Below are 26,474 nucleotides of genomic sequence, written 5' to 3' on the forward strand. Positions count from 1 at the left end.
TGCATCATCTGGCAGTTGTGTGTCGTCTTTTCCAAAGCCCATGGATCTCGATAATTTCCAATGCGTGGAGTTAAATATTTTGTAAACGCTGCCCACATGAGCTTAGTCTGCACAGATCTCTTTGGTGACTCTGGCTTAATAATAGCGTGCTCCATAGAGCAAAGGCGAATCATTTTCTGGAACCAATTGTCATAGTTAGGGGGGTAATTATCTGTCCAATTTGCAAGAATGACTTGTTTCCCCACCTTCAGTACATTTAAATGAATTTCCTCCAGTATGGATTCTCTGATGCTGCATGAGAGACGTCTTCTGACTAAAACTTTTATTACATTCAATAAATTTAAAAGGTTTTTCTCCTGTATGGACTCTCTGATGCAGCATGAGAGAGTGCTTTTGACTAAAGCTTTTACCACATTCAGTACATTTAAACGGTTTCTCTCCAGTATGCGTTCTCTGATGCAATGTAAGAGATCTTTTGTCACTGAAGTCTTTCCCACATTCAGTACATTTAAATGGTTTCTCTCCAGTATGGATTCTCTGATGCCGCATGAAAGATGGCTTCCAATTAAAGCTTTTACCACATTCAGTACATTTAAACGGTTTCTCTCCAGTATGCGTTCTCTGATGCAATGTAAGAGATCTTTTGTCACTGAAGTCTTTACCACATTCAGTACATTTAAATGGTTTCTCTCCAGTATGGATTCTCTGATGCCGCATGAAAGATGGCTTCCGATTAAAGCTTTTACCACATTCAGTACATTTAAACAGTTTCTCTCCAGTATGCATTCTCTGATGCAATGTAAGAGATGTTTGGTCACTGAAGCTTTTTCCACATTCAGTACATTTAAATGGTTTCTCTCCAGTATGGATTCTCTGATGCTGTATAAGAGATTGCTTCTGACAAAAGCCTTTACCACATTCAGTACATTTAAATGGTTTTTCTCCAGTATGGATTCTCTGATGCAATATGAGAAATGTCTTCTTACTGAAGCTTTTACCACATTCAGTACATTTAAAGGGTTTTTCTCCAGTATGTGTTCTCTGATGCAAAATGAAAGGCGCCTCCCGAGTGAATCTTTTACCACATTCAGTACATGTAAATGGTTTTTCTCCAGTATGGATTCTCTGATGCCGTGTAAGACATGCCTTGGATCTGAAGCCTTTACCACATTCAGTGCATTTAAATGGTTTCTCTCCAGTATGGATTCTCTGGTGCACTGTAAGAGCTGTTTGGTCGCGGAAGCCTTTACCACATTCAGTACATTTAAATGTTTTTTCTCCAGTATGGATTCTCTGATGCTGCATGAGATGTCTCTTCCGACTAAAGCTTTTACCACATTCAGGACATTTAAATGGTTTTTCTCCAGTATGGATTCTCTGATGCAATATGAGAGATGTCTTCTGACTGAAGCTTTTACCACATTCAGTACATTTAAAGGGTTTTTCTTCAGTATGGATTATCTGATGCTGCATGAGATGTGTCTTCTGACTAAAGCTTTTACCACATTCAGGACATTTAAATGGTTTTTCTCCAGTATGGATTCTCTGATGCAATATGAGAGATGTCTTCTGACTGAAGCTTTTACCACATTCAGTACATTTAAAGGGTTTTTCTCCAGTATGTGTTCTCTGATGCAAAATGAAAGGCGCCTCCCGAGTGAATCTTTTACCACATTCAGTACATGTAAATGGTTTTTCTCCAGTATGGATTCTCTGATGCAATGTAAGACAGGCCTTGGATCTGAAGCCTTTACCACATTCAGTACATTTAAATGGTTTTTCTCCAGTATGGATTATCTGATGCTGCATGAGCGATCGCATCTGACAAAAGCTTTTGCCACATTCACTACATTCATATGGTTTTTCTCCAGTATGGATTATCTGATGCTGCATGAGATTTGTCTTCCGAATAAAGCTTTTACCACATTTAGGACATTTAAATGGTTTTTCTCCTGAATGGACTCTCTGATGCTGAATGAGATATGGCTTCAGATAAAAGCTTTTACCACATTCAGTACATTTAAATGGTTTCTCTCCAGTATGGATTATCTGATGCCGCATGAAAGATGGCTTCCAATTAAAGCTTTTACCACATTCAGTACATTTAAACGGTTTCTGTCCAGTATGGATTCTGTGATGCAATGTAAGAGATGCTTGGCTACTGACGCCTTTACCACATTCAGTACATTTAAATGGTTTCTCTCTTGTATGGACTCTTTGATGCTGCATGAGATATGTCTTCTGACTGAAGCTTTTACCACATTCAGTACATTCAAATGGTTTTTCTCCTGTATGAATTCTCTGATGCAATATGAGAGATGTCTTCTGACTGAAGCTTTTACCACATTCAGTACATTCAAAAGGTTTTTCTCCTGTATGAATTCTCTGATGCAATATGAGAGATTTCTTCCAACTGAAGCTTTTACCACATTCAATACATTTAAATGTTTTTTCTCCGGTGTGGATTCGCTGGTGGATAATGAGTTTGCACTTCTGGCTGAAGCTTTTACCACACTCAGTGCATATAAATTGACTTTCTACTTTGGGGATTTTCTTCTGTTCTGAGTCAACTGCCTTACCACGGAAGCTTTTTTCAGACTGAATGCAAGAAAATGGTCTTTCACCATTAAGTTTTTTTCTGCCTCTTAAAATGACTTCCCCCTCACATAAACTTTTATTGCATTCATTACTTGAAAATGCTCTCTCTCCTGGTTGGAATTTTCGTTGTCTTGTGAAGTTTCCTTTCCGATTGAAGTTTCTGTCACCATCAGTACTAATGAATAATTCTTCTCTCTGTATTGCTTGGTTTATTATTAGGTCTTGCATTTGAATGTTTTCTCCACTTTCAGAACATGAAAATGTTCTCTCTTCAATCTCCATTTTCTGATGATGTAATGAAGAGAACTCAGAACTGTAAGATTCTCCATCTTGAGGGCAATGAGAGGGTCTCTTACCTGTGTGCGTTCTTTGGTGTATTAATAAGGATTCCCTGCAAGAAAAGGTTTTCTTGCATTCGATACAAGTGAAAGTGCTCCCTTCAGTGTGGATTCTCTGGTGTAATTTCAGAGATAACTTCTGTTTGCATGGAAAAGGTCTCACTCCTGGGTGATTTCTCTGGTGCAACACAAAATGACACTTTCTATTAAAGTTTTTCGAACAGGTGACACAGTGAAAGGATTTCTTCCCTTCCTCCTCTTTCTGCTGGAAGTCAGAAGTTATTTGATCACTATTATTATTCTGGAAGGGATTCTCCCTTCTCGGGTGTCCCTGGTGCTCAGGGATGTCTGTGAACTCCCTGTCACTTCTCTCACAAGCAGTGACTCCATCCGGTGAGTCTCCTGCAGAGTCTTGCTCCTTCTTCTCTGATTCCTGCTGTCTTTGGCTAATGTCTCCCCCCTCAGTCCTCTGGGCAAGATTCTCACAGACATTTCCTGATTGTCTTGGTGTAAGTGCTAATACTATAGGGTGTTCTTCTCGATTCTCCTCCCTCTTCTCTTTCTGTATGACCTTATTGTCTGCTGGATATAAAAAGAAGGAATTAATCATGTGTAAGTGACAATGGCATGGAAAGCTACCAATAACCTGAGATGAGACGTTCAGAAGGATCAAATAATCAACACATGGGATCTCTGATATTAAAGAATTCTATGACTTAGCAGAAAGCTTTATGTGATGCCTATGAAAACTTATCTAAGCTGTCTTTATAGAAATATTCAGAGAAGTTAAGAAAATCAATGAGTTCTCTCTACCATACTGCGTAGGATGCAGAAAGAAAGCTGATGCAATACAGGAACTTTGGAGATCACAAAGGTCCCTCCTTTAGGATTCCTATAGGTCTGGTTCCTCTGGGCTTATCTTTTTATTTATTTAATAACATTTATAATCTGCTTATAGTGGATCTGCCAAACTAAACATTATAATAACAAGTTAAAATAATAATCATGGACCATTAACCTTCAGTGATCTAAAAACAAGGGTTAAAATTTTAAATTTAATCTACTGCTACAGCAGCAACTGAAGTAATTCACACAGCAGTAGAGTTGCATGATCCCAAGGAAAGCTTCTTATAACTAAACGGGCTGTGGATGTTTGGAGCGTCTGCAAGGCTCGCAGGCTAGAGTGAGGCAGACCAATCCCTAACTTGATGCAATCATCAACAGTAGAGGGCAAAATAGATTGTACATCCAGATTGCCTCTCCCAGCGGATTCAGAAACCCAGGAATAAATGGGTTACAGTGGGCTCTGGTAGAACAAGATCTGTAACTCAGACACCCAATTTCCCCAACTTTGCAGCATCCTGTATATCCACCCCACTACTCCCACACAGGAGTCAGACATCCAGAATTCAAAAACCCAGGAAGGTGAAATTACTACTCAGCTGATAATTTTCTCTCCTCTAGGACAAGCAAGCCTGTCTACATAAGTGGGTTATGCACACCTACCAGCAGATGGAGACAGAAACCAACTGACTCGCTGATGTCACCCTCATATAGCCCTGTGCTGACGTCAGTGTGCCAGTATTCTGCAAAAGCCGACTGTGGCAACTAATTAACACTAGAACTGTAAGTCTGGAGTTAAAAACACTTTCTCCCCCACTCATTCACTTCTTTTTTTTCTTCCAGCGAGCAAAGCACTGGGCTCAGATGAGAAGGAAATGCAGAAGCCGTAACAGACAAAGAAGGCAAACACTTACAAGGCCCTTAGATGACCCGAAGATCTGCATAGGCCTACGAATTCTACCTCCAATAATGTCCCTGAGAAAGGACAAATAGAAAAATCAGTACAGTCCTGTACAGGCAGCTCAGGGCAGGATTGTGGCTTGGCCTGCCTCTCAGAGAGGAAAGGAAATTATCAGGTAAGTAGTAATTTCACCTTCCTCTGCATCCCGGCAGGCCAGTCCCCACAAGAGGGATGTACCAAAGCTACTTCCTCGTAAGGAAGGAGGCTGCTCACGTTCTCAACACCGCTCCGGCAAAAGACGCAACTTCTCGAACCCTCACCACCATACAATAATGCTTGGAGAAGGGATGTAACCAAGACAACGTCACTGCTAGGCAAATCTCCAACAAAGAAAGAAACTATAACTCTGTCTCAGGTACCAGTTCCTAAATGTAATCCACTTTGAAGTGCTGAAAAAAGTGCAAAAAGTGGAATATAAATCTAAATAAATAAATACCGTTAGCACTGTCGTCGAACGAGCCCCAATTAGCCTGGGTAATGGCAGATCCACATCCACCTAAGCCGCTGTGATCACATCTTTAATCCAAACTGCCACTGTGGGACGAGAAGCTGTTTCTCATGAAGTACGAAGAGACGATCTGTTCTCCACAAGGTCTCAGTAACCCTAAGTTAATGCAACAGATGTCTCCGCACATCCAAGGGATGCCACATCCACCGCTCCATCCGAGGGCAACAATATGGACAGAGTGAAAGAAAAAGTCAGATACCACCTTGGACATGAAGGAAGGTACAGTCCTAACCTGTACTCTGTCCAGTGTAAGCACCAGAAACGGGAAGCTACCGAAGAGGAAGAAATGTGGGGCCTGCCAAGAAGGTCAACACCAAGGTCAGGTCCTAAAGCATACAAGTGTCCACAGTGGCAGTCAAACAGGCTTAACACCCTTAGAAAATCTAGACCCTTCTGGGTGCGATGAAAAAAAGGTCTCCCTTGAACTCGACCCCTATACCAAGCCAAAGCTGCAACTTCTAACTTCAGCGTACTTAGCACCAGCCCGTTAGTCAAACCTTCCTGCTGAAATACCAAAATCAAAGAAATCACCGCTGTGGTGGGAACAGAGAACCATTCCCAAAGAACCTCCAGAGACGCACATTCGCCAAGGACACCGAACCTACTCCTCTGGCCGAGGTACGGACCAATTCACAGCCCGCATCTGCTAAAAAGAGGGCAGAGAGATCCATTCCGCTCTGGAATTCACTCCAGAATCATCAACTTCCTGAGAGAGGAGCAGACAAGATCGTGCCACTAGGGCGCAACAGGAAGCAATCTGTAAAGTCATCACCACTGCTTCAAAGGCCTGCTTAAGGATAGCCTCAATCCCCCTATCATGCTCTACCTTCAAGGCCACTCCTCCCTCCACAGAGATAATCATCTGATTAGAGATGGCACAGACAAGCGCATCCATGTTGGGAAAATAAACACTCTCTCGCCGCTGGATCCAGGAGATACAGGCGTTCCAATGTACGACACTCTTTAAAATTTGCCTCTGCGGTGCCCCATTCAAGATCAATCATAGAAACATAGAAATGACAGCAGAAAAGGACCAAATGGTCCATCCAGGCTGCCCAGCAAGCTTATGGTAGCACCAGCCGCGCCATACAGGTTTCCCCATAAAGGGATCATCAGGAGGTGGCAACTGCCGTGGCATACAAGTTACCCCACACTTAGTTTCCCAAACTGCTAAACTCAGGGCCCTCGTTGTTCAATTCCTTGTTATCTCTTGCCGTTGAAGCAAAGAGCAATGTTGGAGTTACATCACAAGTATAAGGCTTATCGGTTAAGGGTTATAACAGCCACATCAGCAAGTTACCCCCAGGCTTGGTTTCCCAGCCCGTAAAAGTCAGTCGTGTGCTTGTTGGTTGCTGTCCCCTTTTCCTCTTGCTGTTAAAGCAGAAAGCAATAATGAGTTGCATCAACGGTATGAAGGCTTGTTGGTTAAGGGTAGTAACCACCACACCAGCAAGTTACCCCTGAATGGCATCCATAACAGGGAAAAAACAAGAGGCTTTATGCAAGGAAGACCAAATAGGATTCTTCTATGGTTCAGACATGGAATCTGCACCAAGAACACTCGGCATCTTTAATGTCTGGGAAATCAGGGCCGGCAGTTCATCTCTATGTAAAAAAGGCAACATGGTTCAATACGGTTCCAGGGTCTGCCTCATCATCAGTGCCATCCAGGTTCCTGTCGGGAACACCCGCAGCAAACTGAGGCGAGCTCCGGCACTTAAACATAGAACTGGAAGAGGGAGGGTGAGGGTCCGACCTGACAGGATTGGGCGAAGCTGAGGACTGCGCCTGAAGAAAGGATTGCAAACCCTGAAAAAAAACTCCACCCAAGAAAAAGCAGCCGGATCCAGGCCAAACCCGGAAGGAACTGGAGCAGGGCCCACTGAACCGCCATCCCCTGCGGAGGAACCAGTCAAGGGAGCTCCAAGATCCGGCGTTGCTCCAGACAGATCCTTAACCAGACCATCTTCAGGCTGGGAGGATCCAGGCTTAGCAAAATCAGAGGAACACAACTCTCCCTGAGCCTCTAAACAGCGCAGACACAGGTCAGAGGACACAGCAGGCTGAGATGCCCGAATATGACAGGCAGCACAGAGAGAAAGGCACTTAGGTTTCTTACTGACCAGCGCCATCAGTGCACAGACAACGGAGAATGTACGTCCAGCCAGCTCGCACCGAAAACTTGCAAGCGCACAAAATGTATGCGCACCCATAGTATGTGTCACAAACACACACACAAAGGGGTAGATTTTAAGAAAGTGCGCCTTCGCGTACTTTTGTTGGCGCACCAGCTGCAAACAAAAGTATGCTTGATTTTAGTAGATACGCGCGTAGCCGCGCGTATCTACTACTGGGGGCGGTTCCGGAGGGCGCGGCCACGCCCCCGGACCGCCCCGGGCCGAAACCATGCCCCCGGACCCTCCCCCAAAACGCCACATCCCACCCCCAAAACGCCGCGCCGATCCGCCCCCACCCCGCTCGAAAAACCCCGGGACTTACGCGAGTCCCGGGGCTCTGCGCGCGCCGGTAGGCCTATGGAACATAGGTGCACCGGTGCGCAAGGCCCTGCTCGCGTAAATCCGGGCGGATTTAAGCAAGCAGGGCTTTTAAAATCCGCCCCAAACTGTGCGCACCACCAAACGGAAAACCTTGTGCGTGCAAACGTCGCTTCCAGAACTGGGCACACAGCACGTGTGCAGAGCCAGACGCACTGGAAGCACCAACGTTGCACTAGAGGGCAGTAAAGCAGGCACAAAAGCGGGCAAAACTGCAGCCGCGGCCTTCCATGCGGCTTGCAAGAAACAAGCCTTGCAGTGGGGCCTAGCCCACCGGTGCCGCCCAACCTGCCAAGTTCCCCTAACACCAACGGGAGCAGGAACAAACGCCGGAACGGCGCACCAAGCACGGAGACCGGAGGAAGTCCTGCAGAGCCCTCTGTTATCACTACATTTTTTATTATTTGTATTTTTTTTAAACTTACCTGAGCTCAGCCCTTACCGGTGAGTACAGACACCACCGCTTTCGGCCTCCTGCACCCGCTGCCTTTAAGCTGTACAATTGTTTAGCCTCAGCCATACTGTTCCTTCTTCCAAAGGGTTTCAGTTCCCTAATTATCTTTATTTTTACATCAGACTGCTTGCTGTGGCTAAACCTTCGGGGGAGGCTTCTCTCCTGGATCCCTTTTCTGTAATACAAGTCTCAGGAATCTCACAGGAAGACTTGTTCTTTTTAGAATTTTACAGATAATTCATCTTTTATTAGTATTGAATCACAACAGCAAGCATAAGTTTCATTCTATGTAAATAGGTTATAAGTATTCCAGTATAACTGTAAGAATGGGCGTCTTCCTGGGGAGAAGGGTCCAACGCAATGTACCTGCTGAGAGAGTGCAGGCCTTCTCCCAGTGTCCAGGGCTCCAACCACCCCTTATATACAGGTGTTTCTCTCTCTCTGACCTCAAGCCCTCCGCATGCAGTCAGCAGTCATCCTTCTGACCCCCAGGACACACATTTTCCTTTGTTCTACAAATAGCTTAACTTCTCCCATCTGTTTCCCCTTTGGTGCTCTCAGGCACGGTTCCCACAGATAAAACAAAACTTTGGGGTCACGGTGATTCACAGGCACATGCACCCGCCCTCTGCCACATCCCAGGTTTCCCTGAGTTGCTGCAAAGGAACAAGAACAGTACAAGTTTCCAAGTGTTGCAGTCCTTATGCCTCAAAAGGTCATAGGTCGTTGCAAAACTGTTACAAGGGTCAGGTCTTGTCTCTACATTTCCCTCTTGAGGAATTCCAGAATTAGGGATTCCTCACTATTAGGGAAAAATGAAAGAGCAATGGGAGCACGGGTAGGCAGGGCTCTTCAGCAGTGATTATAGATTATTCTTTTTCACTCAACGCACAATAAAGCTCTGGAATTTGTTGCCAGAGGATGTGGTGAGTGCAGTTAGTGTAGCTGGGCTCAAAAAAGGTTTGGATAAGTTCTTGGAGGAGAAGTCCATTAACGGCAATTAATCAAGTTTACTTAGGGAATAGCCACTGTTATTAATTGCATCAGTAGCATGGGATCTTCTTGGTGTTTGGGTACTTGCCAGGTTCTTGTGGCCTGGTTTGGCCTCTGTTGGAAACAGGATGTTGGGCTTGATGGACCCTTGGTCTGACCCAGCATGGCAGTGTCCTATGTTCTTATTCAGAGGGGATCTGGGAAATCCCCACCACCACTTTTCTTCTCCTGGTGCTTCAGGTTTATCTCCCTTGCTACCTGCCCCATTGATGGCGCCGGGGCTGCAGTGATTGCCCCCGTGCTGTGAGTGTCCTTGCCCCTCCTTTGCTGCCTGTAGCCTCTCTTCCTGCTTTGGGTGATGTTCAGATGCGACGTAATGATTCCCGGAGCCCCAGTAATCTTATAATATATTGAGACAATAAAACAGGTTTCCCAATCTTACTTGTGTCTGTAGAAATTCTCTCACTTTTACTGGTTGAGGAAAAGGGATCTCAGGTATCAGCACAGGGAGGAGATCTCAGGGATGGGAGGGAGAGGGAAGGAGTATGAGAAGGCCAGGGATGGGGTGAGAATAAGGAGAGAGGATTAAGGACAGGAGATTAGAAAGTTTGAAAAAGAGGGGGAGGTTTGGAAATCTAGGATGGGGGAAGAGGAGGAAGGAGAAGAGGGGAGGATGGAGTAAGAGGGATTTCAGAGACGAGGATCGGGGATCGGGAGGAGGGGAGAGGTAGGAAGGAGAGAAGAGGAGGTTCCACTACCTGCAGACAGAATCTGAGATCCCGGGAGGGAGATCCAAATTGCTATTGCTGGAGTGGGGAGTGGGAGAGTGGCCCAGAAAAGAGAAGGAGATACTCCATGCCGCAGGAGAGGGAGGGCTCTGGGGATACACCGGGCTGCTTCATTCTTACAGCATCAGTGATCAGCTGCCAATTTCTTATCAGGGGGTTCAGCCCAGCTCTGTCTGCCTCAATCCCGCCCTTCCTGTTCCCTACACAAGAGAGGGGGGAAATCCAGGGCTGTGTGCACATTTACTGTGAGGCGCTGACCCAATGATGTTTGTAAAACATCCTCTGTGTAAACTAGAAATGCAGATAATGCAATCCTTACCTAGAACTAGAGAGCTCAGGGTCTCATAATTCTCCTTCATCACCTCCCTGTAAAGCTCCTTCTGCCCTTCATCCAAATACTCCCACTCCTCCTGGGAGAAAGAGACAGCGATGTCCTCAAACGTCACCCGCACCTGAAACACAAACCAGAAACACTCAGGGACACGAGGAGGGGCTCAGCGGCTTTAATCTCTTAACATTTTATCATGGAAGAGAGGACACCAGGACCCCTCATCCCCAGGAACTGCCAGACTTGTTCCCCTGGAGTCAGTTTCCTCCCTGGACCTCGGGGTTTACAAATCTAATCCCAGGACAGAGAATATCTAACGTCTCTGCCTGGATAAATCAGTGAATAATAAAACCCAGGATCTAACAGAGCATTACCCAGAACCTCAGGAACATCTGATTCTGTCACATCAGGAGGGCTCGCTGTGCTCTCATCCTCCTGACTGCTCAGCCCCTAACCTTGGGTCATCTTTGATGCCGTTCCCTCCTTCTGCACATCCAAAACACTGCTAAAGTGAGTCCGTTCCTCCTCTATAACTCTGCTTAAATCTCTCCCTTCCTCCTCGAGCCTGCCACCAAAACCCTCCTCCCTCTCTTATCTCCTCCTGCTTAGACTTCTGTAACTCGCTCTTTGAATCGTTTTTCTCCCCTGCAATCTCTTCCACATTCAGCTGCATGACTTCTCTTTCTTTAACCTCGCTGTGATCTTCTCAGGTCGCTACACTGGCTCTCTGTCCACTTCCACCTACAGCTCAAGCTTCTCTCCCTCCCCTCACTCTGCAGCTCCTCATGTCTTTCTTTTCTCTCCCTTCCTCGTGATCATCAGGCAAGTTGCCCTTATCTGTGTCTTTCTCCACCACTTTTCAAGAGACGACTGAGGGGGGATATGATAGAGGTGTTTAAAATCATGAGAGGTCTTGAACGAGTAGATGCGAATCGGTTATTTACTCTTTCGGATAATAGAAGGAATAGGTGGCTCTCCATTAAGTTAGCATGGGGCACATTTAAAACTAATCGGAGAAAGTTCTTTTTTACTCAACGCACAATAAAGCTCTGGAATTTGTTGCCAGAGGATGTGGTGAGTGCAGTTAGTGTAGCTGGGTTCAAAAAAGGTTTGGATAAGTTCTTGGTGGAGAAGTCAATTAACGGCTATTAATCAAGTTTACTTAGGGAATAGCCACTGCTATTAATTGCATCAGTAGCTTGGGATCTTCTTAGTGTTTGGGTACTTGCCAGGTTCTTGTGGCCTGGTTTGGCCTCTGTTGGAAACAGGATGCTGGGCTTGATGGACCCTTGGTCTGACCCAGTATGGCAGGTTCTTATGTTCTTATTTAGCCCTTGAAGCGGCTAAAGGCTGGGGAATGAGACTGTGATTTAGGCACAGGAAGGATTGTTCCTGGGATGGAAAGTCAGAGGATTCCCAGGCGTCTCACGCCAGACTCAGAAGAGGAGGAAAGCTTTTCTGCTACTGAGGCCGCAGCTCTTACAGACTGGAGGGGCTTTTGTTTCCAAGGTAAAATATTTATTTATTTATTTATTTATTTATTTTTAGTTTTTATAAACCGACGTTCCTGTATAAAATACATATCACACCGGTGTACAGTGAAATAAAACTGTCGCCACGTGGGTGGCTTACATTGTAACAAATAACATTTTAAATAACAATATAAATACATTTAACATTTTAACATTTAACATTTTAACAGATAACAAGAACAGGGAGGGATTTTCTGACCCAGCACAATTACCACAGTTCTTCATAGGTGAAGCCCCTGCGATACCAGCAGTGTCCCGTCCAAATGCACCGAGTGCCCCCATCGATGGAAACGGCCGCTGTCGTTCTATTGAGGAATTTCTTTGGTTAAAACATTTTTTCCTTAGGTTGGGGAAGTTTCGCTCCCCCTTATATGAGGACTTTATATTAGAGAAAGGAATAAGGAACTGACTGGAGAATTACTTGTGAGAAAATGTATCCTATTCTCTGTATTTCTGTATCAAGATGAATCTTGGGAATTTTGAAAATCTATAAATAAAACAATGTAAAAAAAAAAACCTCGCCTTCTTGCTGCTGCTTTTAAATCCTAAGTTCTCTCTGAGACGCTTCTTCAATATTCTGGTTTGTTGTGCAGGTTTGCCTTGATTAGACTGTAAGCTCCCTGGAGCAGGGACCGTCTCCTGTGTGTGTCTATACAGTGCTGGGTACACCTAGTAGTGCTTTAAACATGATAAACAGTAGCAGTAGTGCTAAATCCTAACATAGAGTTAGACATTTCAATGTCCGACTGCACATCGCTTTAAGATGTTTCTTTCAAATTAGGAGACGATCAAAATACAATCAATCAAATAAACAGCAGGGCAGGAAGAGTTTGGGGTCCTGGCTCCCATTTCCAGTTACTTCCATGGCTCACATGCCGGTTGATTAAGTGACGCATCCCATTTCAATAGAGCTTACAATCTAATCAAGACAGAGAGCCAGGGCAAAAAACACTTGGGGAATTTATTTTATTAACAAAATAGTTAAAATTAATGAGGCTGTAGAGGAGGAAGTGACATCATCGGGCTTGATGGCTGCCTGAGCCATGAGCTCCGCAGTTAATTTTCTACAAAAATAAAAAATGGGAGCGAGAAAGAAATTTAATATTGCCGAAATGCACACGAACCAGGTCTGAACGCTTGGGCGATGGCTGCAAAACAAAAAATGGTAGATTTCCAATGGTTTTCATACCGGAAGATGGGAGACCGAGGGGAGAAGACTGCCAACCAGGACACCGGAGGCGAACCCTCAGAGGACGCCTTTAATATAACCTCGGAGGAGGCGCCTACAAGAGCAGAATTTCGAGACTGGTTCTGCAGCCTCCAGCAAGACCGAAACACAAGAAATGCTGGGCGAGTTCCACGAAGAATTAGCTGCACTGGGGCAAGGGGTGGATGACAGACACTCGAATGGATGCACAAGCAGAAACCAGCAAACGGCTTCACGAGGCCTATTCTGAACTACAGGAAGAAAATCTGAGTGTGCGGGCCAAGTTGGCTGATCTGGAAAATAGGGCCAGAAGAGGAAACGTACGTTTCAGAGGATTTCATGAATCGAAGGAAATCGCTGACTGCACCGATACCATCCGCAGGTCCTGTGCATTCTTGCTGGAAGCTTCCCCAGAACGTGAGGGGGCCCAGCAGGCAACCATAAACTAGATAGGACCCATAGAGCCTTGAGAGCACCAGGTAATGGGCAACCAAGAGACATTATAGGATGCTTCCATGACTATAGCATAAAAGAACGAACAGCGGGAGCTGCACGGAAGGAAATGAGATGGACTTGGGAAAACCAGGAGATATCTGTATACGCGGACCTGTCTCAAGCCACACTCCAAAATAGACAGGAACTGAAAGAGGGGACTGCATTTCTTAGAAAAGAGAACATAAAATAGAGATGGATGCACCCCTTCGGCTTAACATATACCTGGAATGGCGAATCGCACGCCTCTTAAATATAGCGGACGCCATAAGAACCTTGAAGGATCGAGGATTCACTGCGACAACTGCGCAAGCAGTGGGTAAGGATCAACAGCCCAGATGATGAACAGTGGCCACCGCTCCTGTCCATAGACATAAATTACAAGACTTAACGGACAATTGGCAACTATTGGATATGTGGCGGACACATTTCCCCACATCTAGGTCATATACATTCTACTTCTTGATAGATAAAGCCTTATTCAATTACGTTTCTAGACCTGACTTAATTCCCGTAGCATGGTCGGACCATGCAGCAGTGATGTTAGATATTACCTTTGCTCAATATGGTAGGGGGATCTGATAAGGGGATCTGATTTTGGCGACTAAATGACTGCCTGCTAACAGATGACCAGTTTACTACATCTCTCATTACGAATATTCAGGATTATATTGAGTTAAATGATAACGGAGATGTTCCACCACCAATTGTATGGGAATCCCTTAAGGCATATCTACGGGGGTTATTAATATCCAGAGCTTCTCATGTCAAACAAGGGATGCTTTGGAAGCACAAGAACTGAGACAGGAGCTCATGAGACTGTCCCGTGAACACCAAAACCAGGGGTCCCAAGCCATTTTGAATAAATTGACTAAGACCAGGGAAGATTTATTGAGACTGGAGTCAGCCAAGATGGTTCACTTATTAGATTTAGCAAAACAAGAATATTTCGAGGGGGGAAACAAAGCAGGCAACAACGCAGCCCGCAAACTAAAGAAATTGACCTACCAAAATACCATCGCTAAAATTAAAGATGAGGGGATCATATATTGACCAATAACACAGAAATCAGGCAAAGATTTTTAGCTTTCTACAGTAAACTGTATGCCCCTGAGATCAATATACAGCCTGAAGCCATAGATAGATATTTAGAGACAATCCAATTACCTTCATTGACAGTGGAGGCGCAACAAGCTCTAGACGAGGAAATATCTACAGTAGAAATACTGAATGCGATCAAAACATTAAAATTAGGAAAATCTCCAGGCCCAGATGGCCTTATGGAGAGGTTTTATAAATGTTTCACCCCTTATATAGTCACATATCTGCAGAAAGTGTTTAACCACCTGAGGAATGGGGGAGCACTAGCCCATAATTGAAATGTAGTGGGAATAACTTTGCTCCTAAAGCCAGGTAGGGACCCCTCAATTTGCGGATTGTATAGACCAATTTCCTTATTAAATTTAGATCTCAAACTACTGGCAAAAATATTAGCATGGCGAATGAATAACTATATTACTACCCTCGTTCACCAAGATCAAGCGGGATTTATGCCGGGAAGGTTAGCTGGCGATAACATTCGCAAACTGATTGACTTGATGTGGTGGGCTTATGGGAAGCAGGTGGATGCCATTTTTCTATCAGTCGATGCCAAAAAGGCTTTTGACATGGTCCATTGCCTTTTCTATTTGGTGTACTGAGGAAGATAGGATTCGGACCGTTCTTCCACACTTGGATTACCAACTTGTATACAAAGCCCAAAGCCTGCCAAAAAAATCAATCACGGATATTTGGATTATTTTGTGGTGGGGAGGGGAACCAGACAGGGGTGTCCATTATCACCGCTATTTGCCATATTCTTAGAGCCCCTAGCGACTGTCATAAGGAATGATATCTATAGATCCGGTTTCACTTTTTCCCATAATACATTTAAATTATGCCTCTTCGCGGATGACGTTATGTTTACTGTTACCCAACCACAACAATCTCTATCAGCCATAGAACGAGTCATCCGGGACTTCAGTGCGGTATCGGGGTTCAAGGTGAACTGGGAGAAATCCGAGATCCTAAATGTTACTTGTAATCCTGAGACAGTACACAAAGAATTACATCCATTTTGATGGACCACCCAAAAGGTCAAATATCTGGGTATCTATTTATCCAAGCATCCTAAAGATCTGTTTAATTTGAATTATCCTCCTCTCCTAAAGAAAGCTTTCCTAGATCTGGATAGGTGGAGAAACCTTCACCTTTCATGGCTGGGTCGAACAGCCACCATACAAATGAACTTCCTTTCCAGACTACTGTTCCTATTCCAATCATTACCCATACCCACAACCAATGCTATTCTCAAACAATGGCAAAAACGGGTTTTCAGTTTCATTTGGAAAAAGAGACCACCCAGGGTTAGTAGATTTGTCCTCTATCAAAGTAAGGCAGATGGGGTTAAGTGTACCTAATCTTTCCTGGTACTACGTAGCGGCACAACCGAAACCCTAAGTAGTATGGCATCAAACAGTAGATATTAAACACTGGGCGATTATCGAGCAATCATTGATGCCTGAGATGCCCCTGGATGCTATACCCTGGCAGCCCAGGAAAACTTGGCGACTTTGCCCAACTATCAGGCCGAGCGCACCGTTAGCCCCAGTTTGAACGCGTGTTTTCCACTCGCTATTATTACCCCTCATACAGCAAGGGTAATTGCGCGTGGAAAACACGTGTCCAACCTCCCCATAACTAATAGCGCCCTCAACGTGCAAATGCATGTTGAGGGCGCTATTAGTTAGTCCTGCACGATACAGCCAAGCCGCACATTTTACTCTCAGAAATTAAAACCTGCCCAAAACTACTTTTCTGTATAGTGATAAAGTCGGAGGCCCCAAAATAAAATAAAAAATCTGCTCGCGGGTTGGAAAACGGACGCTCCATTTTGTCAAACCTGCTGACAGCCTCCTTTTTATCACGGGCCCTCATTTGCATACAGAATCGCACGTCCAGGAGAGTGGCCTGGGCGCGCGTCGGGAGAGCGGGCGCTCGCCTCGGAGCGCCGGCTCTCCCGTGCATTTTACTGAATCAGCCTGTATGTTACCAACTACGAGACACAGTAAATATTTGGGAAAGATGGAAAATAAAATTAGTAGGAAATAAACCCTTCCATTTGCTGACTCATCTGTTCCATTATATTTCCTTTCCCCTATGCCAATCGCTACAATCATTCCTTAGCTGGAAAAAACAGGGTATCTTCCGAACTGAACATCTATGGGGGGGAGAAGATATGAGTTCTTCTGATGCTTCAAGTCAGACATACAAGTTAACACCCTCGGACTGCCTAGCTTATCATCAAATCCAGCACTTTTGGAAGGGGAATAATATAGGGAAGGCTCTGGGTCTGGAAACGTCTCTATTCGAAGGCTATTGCTCGACCCCATTCCACTTCAAAGGTCTAATATCTAAAATATATAAATTATTAAATGTGAGTCTTACTAACATATAAGGGCCTGGGACAGAGACTTACCTAGAGAATATAATCAAAAGGAATGGTCGATAATATTTGAACTAGCAAATAAGGCATCAATATCATCCCTAGTGGTTGAAAATAGCTATAAGCAATTGTATAGATGGGACATAACCCCGGCATGTCTAATACTAATGGAAAATGTTGGAGGGGATGTGATTCAGTGGGCACATATATGCATATGTGGCGGGCAGGGGAATTGTATAATCCCTTTGTGGAAACAGATTGAACACAAGATATCCCAAACATTGAAGGACAAAATTCAGTTAAGGGTGGGCTTAGCTTTATTGAATGCAACTGACACGGTAACAATGGCTCAACCCCATCCCTTTGTCATACAAGCCTGTCCATCAGTCCAACCTATCATGAGGAGATCAGACAGTGTGGGGTAGATTTTATAATTTTGTTCGAGCGCGTAGTTTTGTTCGTGCACCAGGAGCGAACAAGAGTACGCGGGATTTCAATAGATACGCGCATAGCCACGCATATCCATTAAAATCCGGGATCGGCGTGCGCAAGGCTGCCGATTTTGAGCAGCCTGCGCGTGCCGAGACAAGCAGCCTGCCTCTGTTCCCTCCGAGGCCGCTCCGAAATCGGAGCGGCCTCGGAGGGAATTTTCTTTCGCCCTCCCCTCCCTTCCCCTACCTAACCCACCCCTCTGGCCCTATCTAACCCCCCCCCCTATCTTTAACTGCATGCGCCAGCGGGCTGCTGGTGCGCCAACACCCGACCCAGGGGCTGTTCCGGAGGGCGCGGCCACGCCCCCGGAACGCCCCCAGGCCGAAACCACGCCTGCAGCACTACCCCCGAAACGTCGCGTCACGCCCCGCCCCCAAAACGCCGTGTCACTCCGGGCACGCCCCCGACACGCCCCTTCATGCAAGCCCCGGGGACTTGCGCGCGCCGCCAAGCCTATGCAAAATAGGCTCGGCGCGCGCAGGGGGGGTTTGGGGTAGGTTTTCGGGGGGTATGCGCGTGCCCCTTTGAAAATCTACCCCTGTGCGTACAATGAATAAGCTGACGGCGAAAATACACCACTCCATGAAACGGTTCCACCGACCAGGGATGCCTACCTTCAATGGCGAGCCACAGAGTTACCAAAGGCGATGGCCAAAAACTATTGATGAAGAAAGGGATTATTAACCGCACAAGTCGCAGTTTTACCATTCGGGACTAAAGCATATCTATGACATATACATTGATGTGTGCAGATGGGGGAAGGGGAATCAAAAACCTTGGGGGAATAACGAGTCGGAGACCATAAAGTTATGTACTTTTATTTTTTTTGTTGTTCATCAATAAAAATGTTCCTACAAAAAAAAAATATTAATGAGGCTGCAAGAGGGATAGTCAGGGGTTATTGTTTTGTGTGGTTTGTTTTTTTTTCTATACCAACATTCGATCTCAATTGAGATAGCACACTGGTTTACATTCAGGTCTGTAGGTATTTCCCTATCCCCAGAGAGCTTACAATGTAAGTTTTTGTACCTGAGGCAATGGAGGGTAAAGTGACTTCCCCAAGGTCACAAGGAGCGACAGCGGGACTCGAACCCTGGTCTCCTGCTTTGTAGTCCACTGCTCTAACCACTGGGCTATTCCTCCTCCCAGGTTAAGATTTAAAAGCAGCCTCAAAAAGGTGGGTATTTAGATGGGATATAAATCAGAAGAGAGAGAGAGCATGACGCACCGGCTCAGGAAGTTTATTCCAAGCACACGGTGCCACCAGGGGAAAGCACGGAGTCGGGAATTGGGGGTAGAGAAGGGCACAGAAAGGAGTGACCTGCATGATGAGGGGTAGTGAGGAGCTGCAGAGTGAAGGCGCTTGTAGGTGAGTGTTATGATAACGTGTGTTTTGTGGATCCTTGGGTGCTGTGGGGATGACCACGGCCATGGGGCAGAGCCCCGTGAGGAGCCACAGCACTGGGCTAGACTCGTACACACAAAACACAGATAGTTCTTTATTAGCTGAAGAACTCGCTCTTTTCTTTCAGAAAAAAATTTCAAACACTCTAGCTCTGCTGCCCCTCAACACAACCCCACTCTCGCCTACTCCCATCTACTCCGGAACCAGCCTAGATAACTTCGAACCCATCTCATCCAAGGAGATGGGATCCCTCCTAAAGAGACTGAAACCATCCAGCCAGCGTCAGACCACATACCCACAAAACTTTTGCTACGTATCCCAGACATCATTTCGAGACCCCTAGCAGACATCATAAACTGCTCTTTATCCCAGGGAATATACCCTGACGCACTAAAATCCGCCTCTCTCAAACCCCTTCTGAAGAAACCCAACCTTGACACACAAGATCGCTCCAATTTCCGCCCTATTTCCAACCTCCCTTTTATTGCCAAAATCACTGAGAAACTGGTAAATCATCAACTTTCGGACTACCTAGATGAACACAAAATTCTCCACCCATCGCAATATGGTTTCCGCAAATCCTATAGCACGGAAACCCTCCTCCTTTCCCTCACGGATCACATCATCATGGGCCTGGACAAAGGGCAGTCATTCCTTTTAGTTTTACTTGACATCTCAGCAGCTTCCGATACGGTGAACCACTCCATTCTGTTAAACCGCCTCTCAGACATCGGACTTTCAGGATCTGTACACAGATGGTTCAATTCCTTCCTAAGCAATAGCAGTTTCAAGGTCAAAATCAACAATAAAGAATCACCCAGCTTCAACTCATCGCTAGGAGTTCCCCAAGGATCCTCCTTTCCCTCTGTCAGCTACTAACAAACCTAAAATTAACTCATTATCTCTACGCAGACGACGTACAGATTCTTATCCCCATAAAAGAATTCCTCTCAAAAACACTCATATTCTGGGAAAACTGCATCCAATCTATCAACCACCTCCTCAACAGCTTGAACCTAGTCCTTAATGCAGCCAAGATAGAAATACTTATCTCCTCGGACTCCACCTCTACCTCACCTCAGCTCAGCTCCTCACCAACCAAATTACACAAGTAAGAGACCTCGGAGTAATCCTCGACAACCGTCTGAATCTATAGAAAGCCACTAATAATATAACTAAAGACTGCTTTTACAAACTTCAAGTTCTAAAAAGGCTTAAACCCCTCCTCTACTCACACGATTTCAGGGCAGTCCTCCAAACCACACTCTTTGCCAAGATTGACTATTGTAACACACTTCTCCTAGGGCTTCCCCTCTCAACCACAAATCCACTACAGATGCTCCAGACCGCGGCAGCCAGAGTCTTGACCAACACCAATCGTGGAGACCACATTACACCCGTTCTCCGGAGCCTACACTGGCTTCCAATAAACCATAGAATTTTATACAAATCCATCACCATAATCCACAAATCTATTCACAAACATCTCCAGCTTGACCTCCAGATCCCACTCAGATTTCATACCTCCTCCAGACCGATCAGAGAACAGTACAAAGAATCTCTACACGTTCCCCCAACCAAAGTAGCACGCTACACAGCCACCAAAGAACGAGCATTCTAGATAGCTGGACCTACCCTTTAGAATTCTATCCCACTGGACCTCAGACTGGAACATTCCGGAAAAAACTCAAAATGTGGCTATTCCGCCAAGCTTTCCTATAATCGGTCCGAATTTAGAAACCTTTCAATTTACTTTCCTCACCAGCCATGTAGCTAATCTCTATTCATACAAAATGGTTATTTATTTATACAAAATGGTTATTCTCTCCCTTCCTCTCCGTCTCCTTTCCAGATTCCAAGTTTTGCTACACCTTGTTAAATGTAACTTTGCCTCCTGTTAAAGTCCTCTTGTTAATCAGTTGTTAATTTATGTTAACCCCCAGGTTCCTTGTAAACCGATCTGATATGATCCATATCATAAAGGTCTGCATATTACATAATTACCGGAGTGAAGGCTAATTGCTAAACCTCGGTATATAAAAGCACCGTATGTATGTATGTATGTATGTATGTATGTATGTATGTATGTATGTATGTATGTATTAAATAAATAAATAAACAAACAGACAGCTTGAAGATATCCACCAGAGGTGGCAGTAGTGAGGCAGTCTGTAGTTGCAGTCTTAGGGACCTCGGCAGAGGGAGCCCTTCTCTCCTAGATGACATCAGGCAGTTCTGCAGCAGGTCTCCCAGCGAGGAGATACTGTGGATGAGCTAGACAGAGTTAGAGTACTCACTAGGTGTTTGCTGTTGATATGCGATTCCACCAGGTCTGTTGTAGAAGGTACAGGAACCGAGGCAGGGAGAGCAGGCTCTCGAGGAGCGAGTACCTGTTCCCTGTAAGGCACCTGAAATAAAGCAGAGGGTCCCCAAGGAACAGGTACCCAGGTTAGCAGTTACCCCGAAGGGCAGAGAGAGAGCTTCCTGCGGCAGCATGGAACCAGCAGAGTAGCGTAGACAAGAACGAATTAGAGTCCTTGCTAACTCAATGAGCTAGCAAACTAGTGAAGGTAATATACCCTGATGGCGAGACGTCAGCATGAGGGAACGCCCTCAAGGTTCTTGCCAAGGGTGGTACAAAGACGTGGGTTGCGCACACACCTTAGTAGGTACCTGGGAGAAGCAATGGCGGGAGGCTGCACCATGCCGTTCCGGGGACGCCAAAGAGGTCGGCTTGAAGACGCGGCAGTAGCCATCTTTCCCAGGTAAGCGGGAGGAGCCGTGAATAAGGTGAGGCAAATGGGGTGAAGCTGTCTAGGACCGACGGACGCAACAGTGAGTAAGAGGAACTTGAACTGTAAGTGGGAATGGATAGGGAGCCAATGTAGTGACTTTAGAAGAGGGGTCATCTGGGTGTAGTAACTGTGGTGAAAGATAAGTCATGTAGCAGAATTTTGGATGGTTTGTAGTGGAGGGAGAAGGCTCATTGGGAGACCTGTGAGGAGCAGGTGGCAGAAGTCTAAGTGGGAGGAGATGAGCGAGTGGATAAGAAACATAGAAATGATGGCAGAAAAGGACCAAATGGTCCATCCAGTCTGCCTAATAAGCTTATGGTAACATCTGCTGCGCCTTGTAGGTTACCCCATGCTTATCAGTTTCCCACACTGTAAAGGTCAGGGCCCTCGTTAGCTGCTGTTTGAATTCAGTTCCCCATTATGCCTTGTCGTTGAAGCAGAGAACAATGTTTGAGTTGCATCAAAAGTACCAAGGCTTATCGGTTAAGGGTAGTAACCACCACATTAGCAAGTTACCCCCATACTTGTTTCCCCAGACCGTAAAAGTTGGGGCCTTCAGTGGTCATTGTATGAATCCAATTCCCCTTTTCCCTTTGACGCAGAGAACAATGAGCATAATTCTGGTAGTGTGTTCAGAAAGGAAGGGACAGATTTTGGAGATGTTACAGAGAAGGAAATTACACATTATGGCAGTGCTTTGGATATCTGTAATGAAGGAGAGAAAGGAGTCAAAGATGACCCCCAAGGTTATAGGTTAAAGCAGTGGTTCTCAACCCTGTCCTGGGGATCCCCCCAGCCAGTCAGGTTTTCAGGATATCCATAATGAATATGCATGAGAGAAAATGTGCATGTTGTAGAGGCAGTGCATGCAAATTTTCTCTCATGCATATTCATTGTGGATATACTGAAAACCTGACTGCCTGGGGGGGTCCCCAGGACAAGGTTGAGAACCACTGGGTTAAAGGGATTGGGAGTATTACAGTACTGACCAGAGTAATACAGAAGTAAGAGAGGAAGAGTGGTTTGGTTTTGGGGAGTAAGATAATGAGCTCTGTTTAAGGAGTTATTTAGTTAATGTGAAGAACTTTGTAAGTGATCGAAATTAGTGGAACAAAGATAATCACTAATATGACATTTTTCTTAGCTTGCTTGTAAAAAGAAACAAGTCATAAGATCAGAAATATCAACGAGCAGTTACTCAAGAGGCAAACTGTGCAGATAGGGAAAAGAAGACATCATGCACCCCTGCAGTCACTTCCGCACTGGGACCCTAAGACAGAATGCCATCGTGCTCGATAAGAGACACTGCTGGAGACCGGGCCCGCTGTGATTCTAAAATGAGCAAGTCAGCATTTCCCCCAAGCACTCAAAAACCTTTTTTTTTCTTACAAAAACAAACTTTAACGTCCCTAACAGTACAGGAAAAGTTACTTCCTGAAATGAGCTGGGACGTTAAATGTGCAGAGCTGCCACAGCAATCCAAAGATCTCTCCTGGTGGATGAGGGAACTGGACCACCAGCTATACACCCCCCACAGAGTCAAGGATCAAGACTTCAAAGGTCACCAACAACAGCTTCTCTACCTCAAACTAGGCGGGATGGCCCCACCAGGACCTAACAACCTCCTGAGAGGAAAGTTGGAAAACTATCCTCTTGTTTTTTCTTTTCTAGCTCCAGCCTGCAATTTTTATACCACTACCATATGCTGGAGACAGAGAAATACTGAGGGCACACGGGGTTAAGTAGCAATGTCAGTAAAGCTTTTCTTCTCTGTCTGCACCTGCTGGCAGGGAAACAATACCCACGAGTCTGCCCTGATCTGGGATATGAAAATTCAGAATCTAGAGGCAGTCATGGAAGACATGAGGAGGAATTTAGTGAATCTTGAAGAATAGTCTAGGGCAGTGGTCCCCAACCTGGGATCCACGATACCATAATAGGGGGTCTGCAATTGCCACCGGAAGTGAAGTGCTCCGGCCAGAAGTCTGTCCCGCACTTTTGTTGTCTGAACAGGGAAGATAATTGCATGGAGCCCAGTCATCACAGAAGTAGCAATCTGTAATGAATCTGAGATAGTTGTAGGTGGATCCCTGGGCCGGTAGCAGATGACCACGCCCCGGGGAGGATATCCCGAGAGGGACAACCAGCTAGGCTTAAGTATGGAGACAAACACATTAGTTCTTTTATTAAACAGGGTTTGAAACCACCAGAGGTGGCAGGAGTGAGCTGATATGCCCGGCGGGGCTGTCGTCCCTCAGGTACTGGAACGGCGCTCCAGGATGGCTGAGCAGTTGAGAAACTGTAGAAAAGTGAGTAGGCAGAGTAGGCAAAGTTCATGAACAGCACTAGATGACAAAACTCACAAGGTCTGAAGGAAGCTCAGGAGCTGGAATGGTTTAGGCCCGCGACGACCGAGTACCTAATTCCAGGGATAGCTCTGAGAGAGCGATGGTAACTCACAATTGTTTGTAGCAGCGATAGCTTCCAGGCACTAGAGAATCTTCAGAGTTTTCAGGAACATGGGCCCTCGAGGAGCGAGGACCGGTTCCTATCTGTAATCTGAAAGTAAAGAAAAGAGCGAGGCAGCCGAGGAGCGGGTACCTCTGGTAAGTCCGAGGAGGCAGAGTAGCTTGGAGGAATCCTAACCAGAATCGAATCCTCTCCTTGCTAACTCCATTAGATAGTGAAGTAGAGACCTTTAAATATAGGAAGCAGATGATGTTATCTCAGGGGGATGCCCGTGAGGTTCGCGCTCTTACTGGTACTTCAGTCAGACCACGCGCGCCCTAGGTCATCAGGCAACATGGCGGATCGTTGTGGTGACGGTCCGGGGACGCCACAGGGAGACAGCCTGGAGACGCCACGGCAGCCAGCCGTCCATCAGACCCGGAGGGAGTCGCCCCAGAGGTAAAGAGGGCAGAGTGAGGGAGTCGAGCAGAGACGATCACAACAGTTAAATCCTGTGGTAACTAAATTGGAGGATTTGGCTAAACAAGTTTAACTTTTTCTTCTTGTAAAACTTTAACACAACAACGCGTAATAGAGTCGGTACAACAGAACATAAGGAATTTAAAAGATTTGTATTTAAATGTAACAAAAGAAAATCAATCTTTGGAGAAATGACTTGAGAATATGGAAAATCAAGCACGTGGGAAAACTTTGAGACTGATTAATTTTCCCAAGGTCGCCCTGGTCTCGGCCAGAGATATTTGGGTGAAATATGCACAAGAAATATCGAAGCTTTCAGATCAGATGATGCCTCCGTTAACTAAAATGTAGTATGTGCCACCCTTGAAAGCAAAATCTGCTGAAGGCCAGGAATTCCAAGAACTTTCTCCTTTAAACATATCTGAGGTACTTGAAATATCTGATACAAATACTGCACAACCTGCAACATTGTTTCTTTCCTGTTGGAATCAGATAGGGATTTAGTGATGAAAATGTATTTTAGAAATATGAAAGAATTGTTTCTTCAGAGGAAATGGAGAAATTACTTATCTGATAATTTTGTTTTCCTTAGTGTAGACAGATAGACTCAGGACCAATGGGTATAGTGTACTCCTGACAGCAGTTGGGAGACGGATCAGATTTCAATCTGATGTCAGCCCTGGTACATATACCCCTGCAGGAAGTGCAGCTCTTCAGTATTCTCCTCGAAAAGCATTGTGGATATATGTGGGGCTGACTAATTAGAATAACTTCATAACTTGGTGAACTTGATTAACTTGAACTGGTTGAATTGGCTATAGCTGGAGACCGCCAGTGCCCTCAACTGGGAAACGTCGACACCCGGCAGGATGGGTGTCCTAGATGAAGGGAAGCATGGCTTACCTTCGATTCACTCGTTCCCGGGGATGTCCCCAGAGAATTCCATGAGGAACGGCAGCCGTGGGTGGGATGCTGAGTCCATCTGTCTACACTAAGGAAAACGAAATTATCAGTAAGTAATTTCTCCATTTCCTAGCGTGTAGCAGATGGACTCAGTACAAATGGGATGTACAAAAGCTTTACTCCCGGACCGGGCGGGAGGCTGCCTGAGGACCGTGTAAGAATGCCCTCGCAAATGCTGTGTCCTCCCTGGCCTGGACATCCAGACGGTAGAACCTGGAGAAGGTATGGAGGGAGGACCACGTCGCCGCTTTACATATTTCTGCCAGCGACATCATCCTGGACTCCGCCCAAGATGCTGCTTGGGCTCTGGTAGAATGAGCCTTGACCTGCAGAGGCGGTGACTTCCCGGCCGCCACGTAGGCCGCTCTGATGACTTCTTTAATCTAGCGGGCGATGGTGGGCCGTGAGGCCGCTTCCCCTTGTTTCTTCCCGCTGTGAAGGACAAACAGATGATCAGTTCTTCGTATCGTGTCTGTCATTACTTTGGAGAAATGACTTGAGAATATGGAAAATCAAGCACGTGGGAAAACTTTGAGACTGATTAATTTTCCCAAGGTCGCCCTGGTCTCGGCCAGAGATATTTGGGTGAAATATGCACAAGAAATATCGAAGCTTTCAGATCAGATGATGCCTCCGTTAACTAAAATGTAGTATGTGCCACCCTTGAAAGCAAAATCTGCTGAAGGCCAGGAATTCCAAGAACTTTCTCCTTTAAACATATCTGAGGTACTTGAAATATCTGATACAAATACTGCACAACCTGCAACATTGTTCAATTTGTTTATAAGTTCCTTTGCATACTTAACCCTA

General features: G+C 45.5%; 1 protein-coding gene and 1 long non-coding RNA gene across 2 annotated transcripts in view; both read right to left on the bottom strand.

The window, feature by feature from the left end:
* The window catches only part of LOC115083554, a 100,410-nt gene that overhangs the window by 61,807 nt on the left and 12,129 nt on the right, over positions 1 to 26,474 (bottom strand). The window lies entirely within an intron of this gene.
* Positions 74 to 10,412, bottom strand: LOC115083552 (zinc finger protein 585A-like). Its single transcript, XM_029587442.1, has 2 exons — positions 10,358 to 10,412; positions 74 to 3,518 (listed from the first exon to the last, which is right to left on the bottom strand). Exons 1-2 carry the CDS (start codon positions 10,395 to 10,397, stop codon positions 208 to 210), a joined length of 3,351 nt encoding a protein of 1,116 aa, XP_029443302.1. The 5' UTR covers positions 10,398 to 10,412; the 3' UTR covers positions 74 to 207.

This window comes from Rhinatrema bivittatum, chromosome 2 (genome assembly GCF_901001135.1).
Source record: "Rhinatrema bivittatum chromosome 2, aRhiBiv1.1, whole genome shotgun sequence".
NCBI lineage: Eukaryota > Metazoa > Chordata > Amphibia > Gymnophiona > Rhinatrematidae > Rhinatrema > Rhinatrema bivittatum.

Bases quoted from the DNA above. Each gene is read 5' to 3' on its own strand.
- LOC115083552 (XM_029587442.1), bottom strand. From the start codon at position 10,397: ATGAAGGAGAATTATGAGACCCTGAGCTCTCTAGTTCTAG. The intron at 3,519-10,357 runs GTAAGGATTGCA...TTTTATATCCAG, and splicing joins CCTGAGCTCTCTAGTTCTAG to CAGACAATAAGGTCATACAG.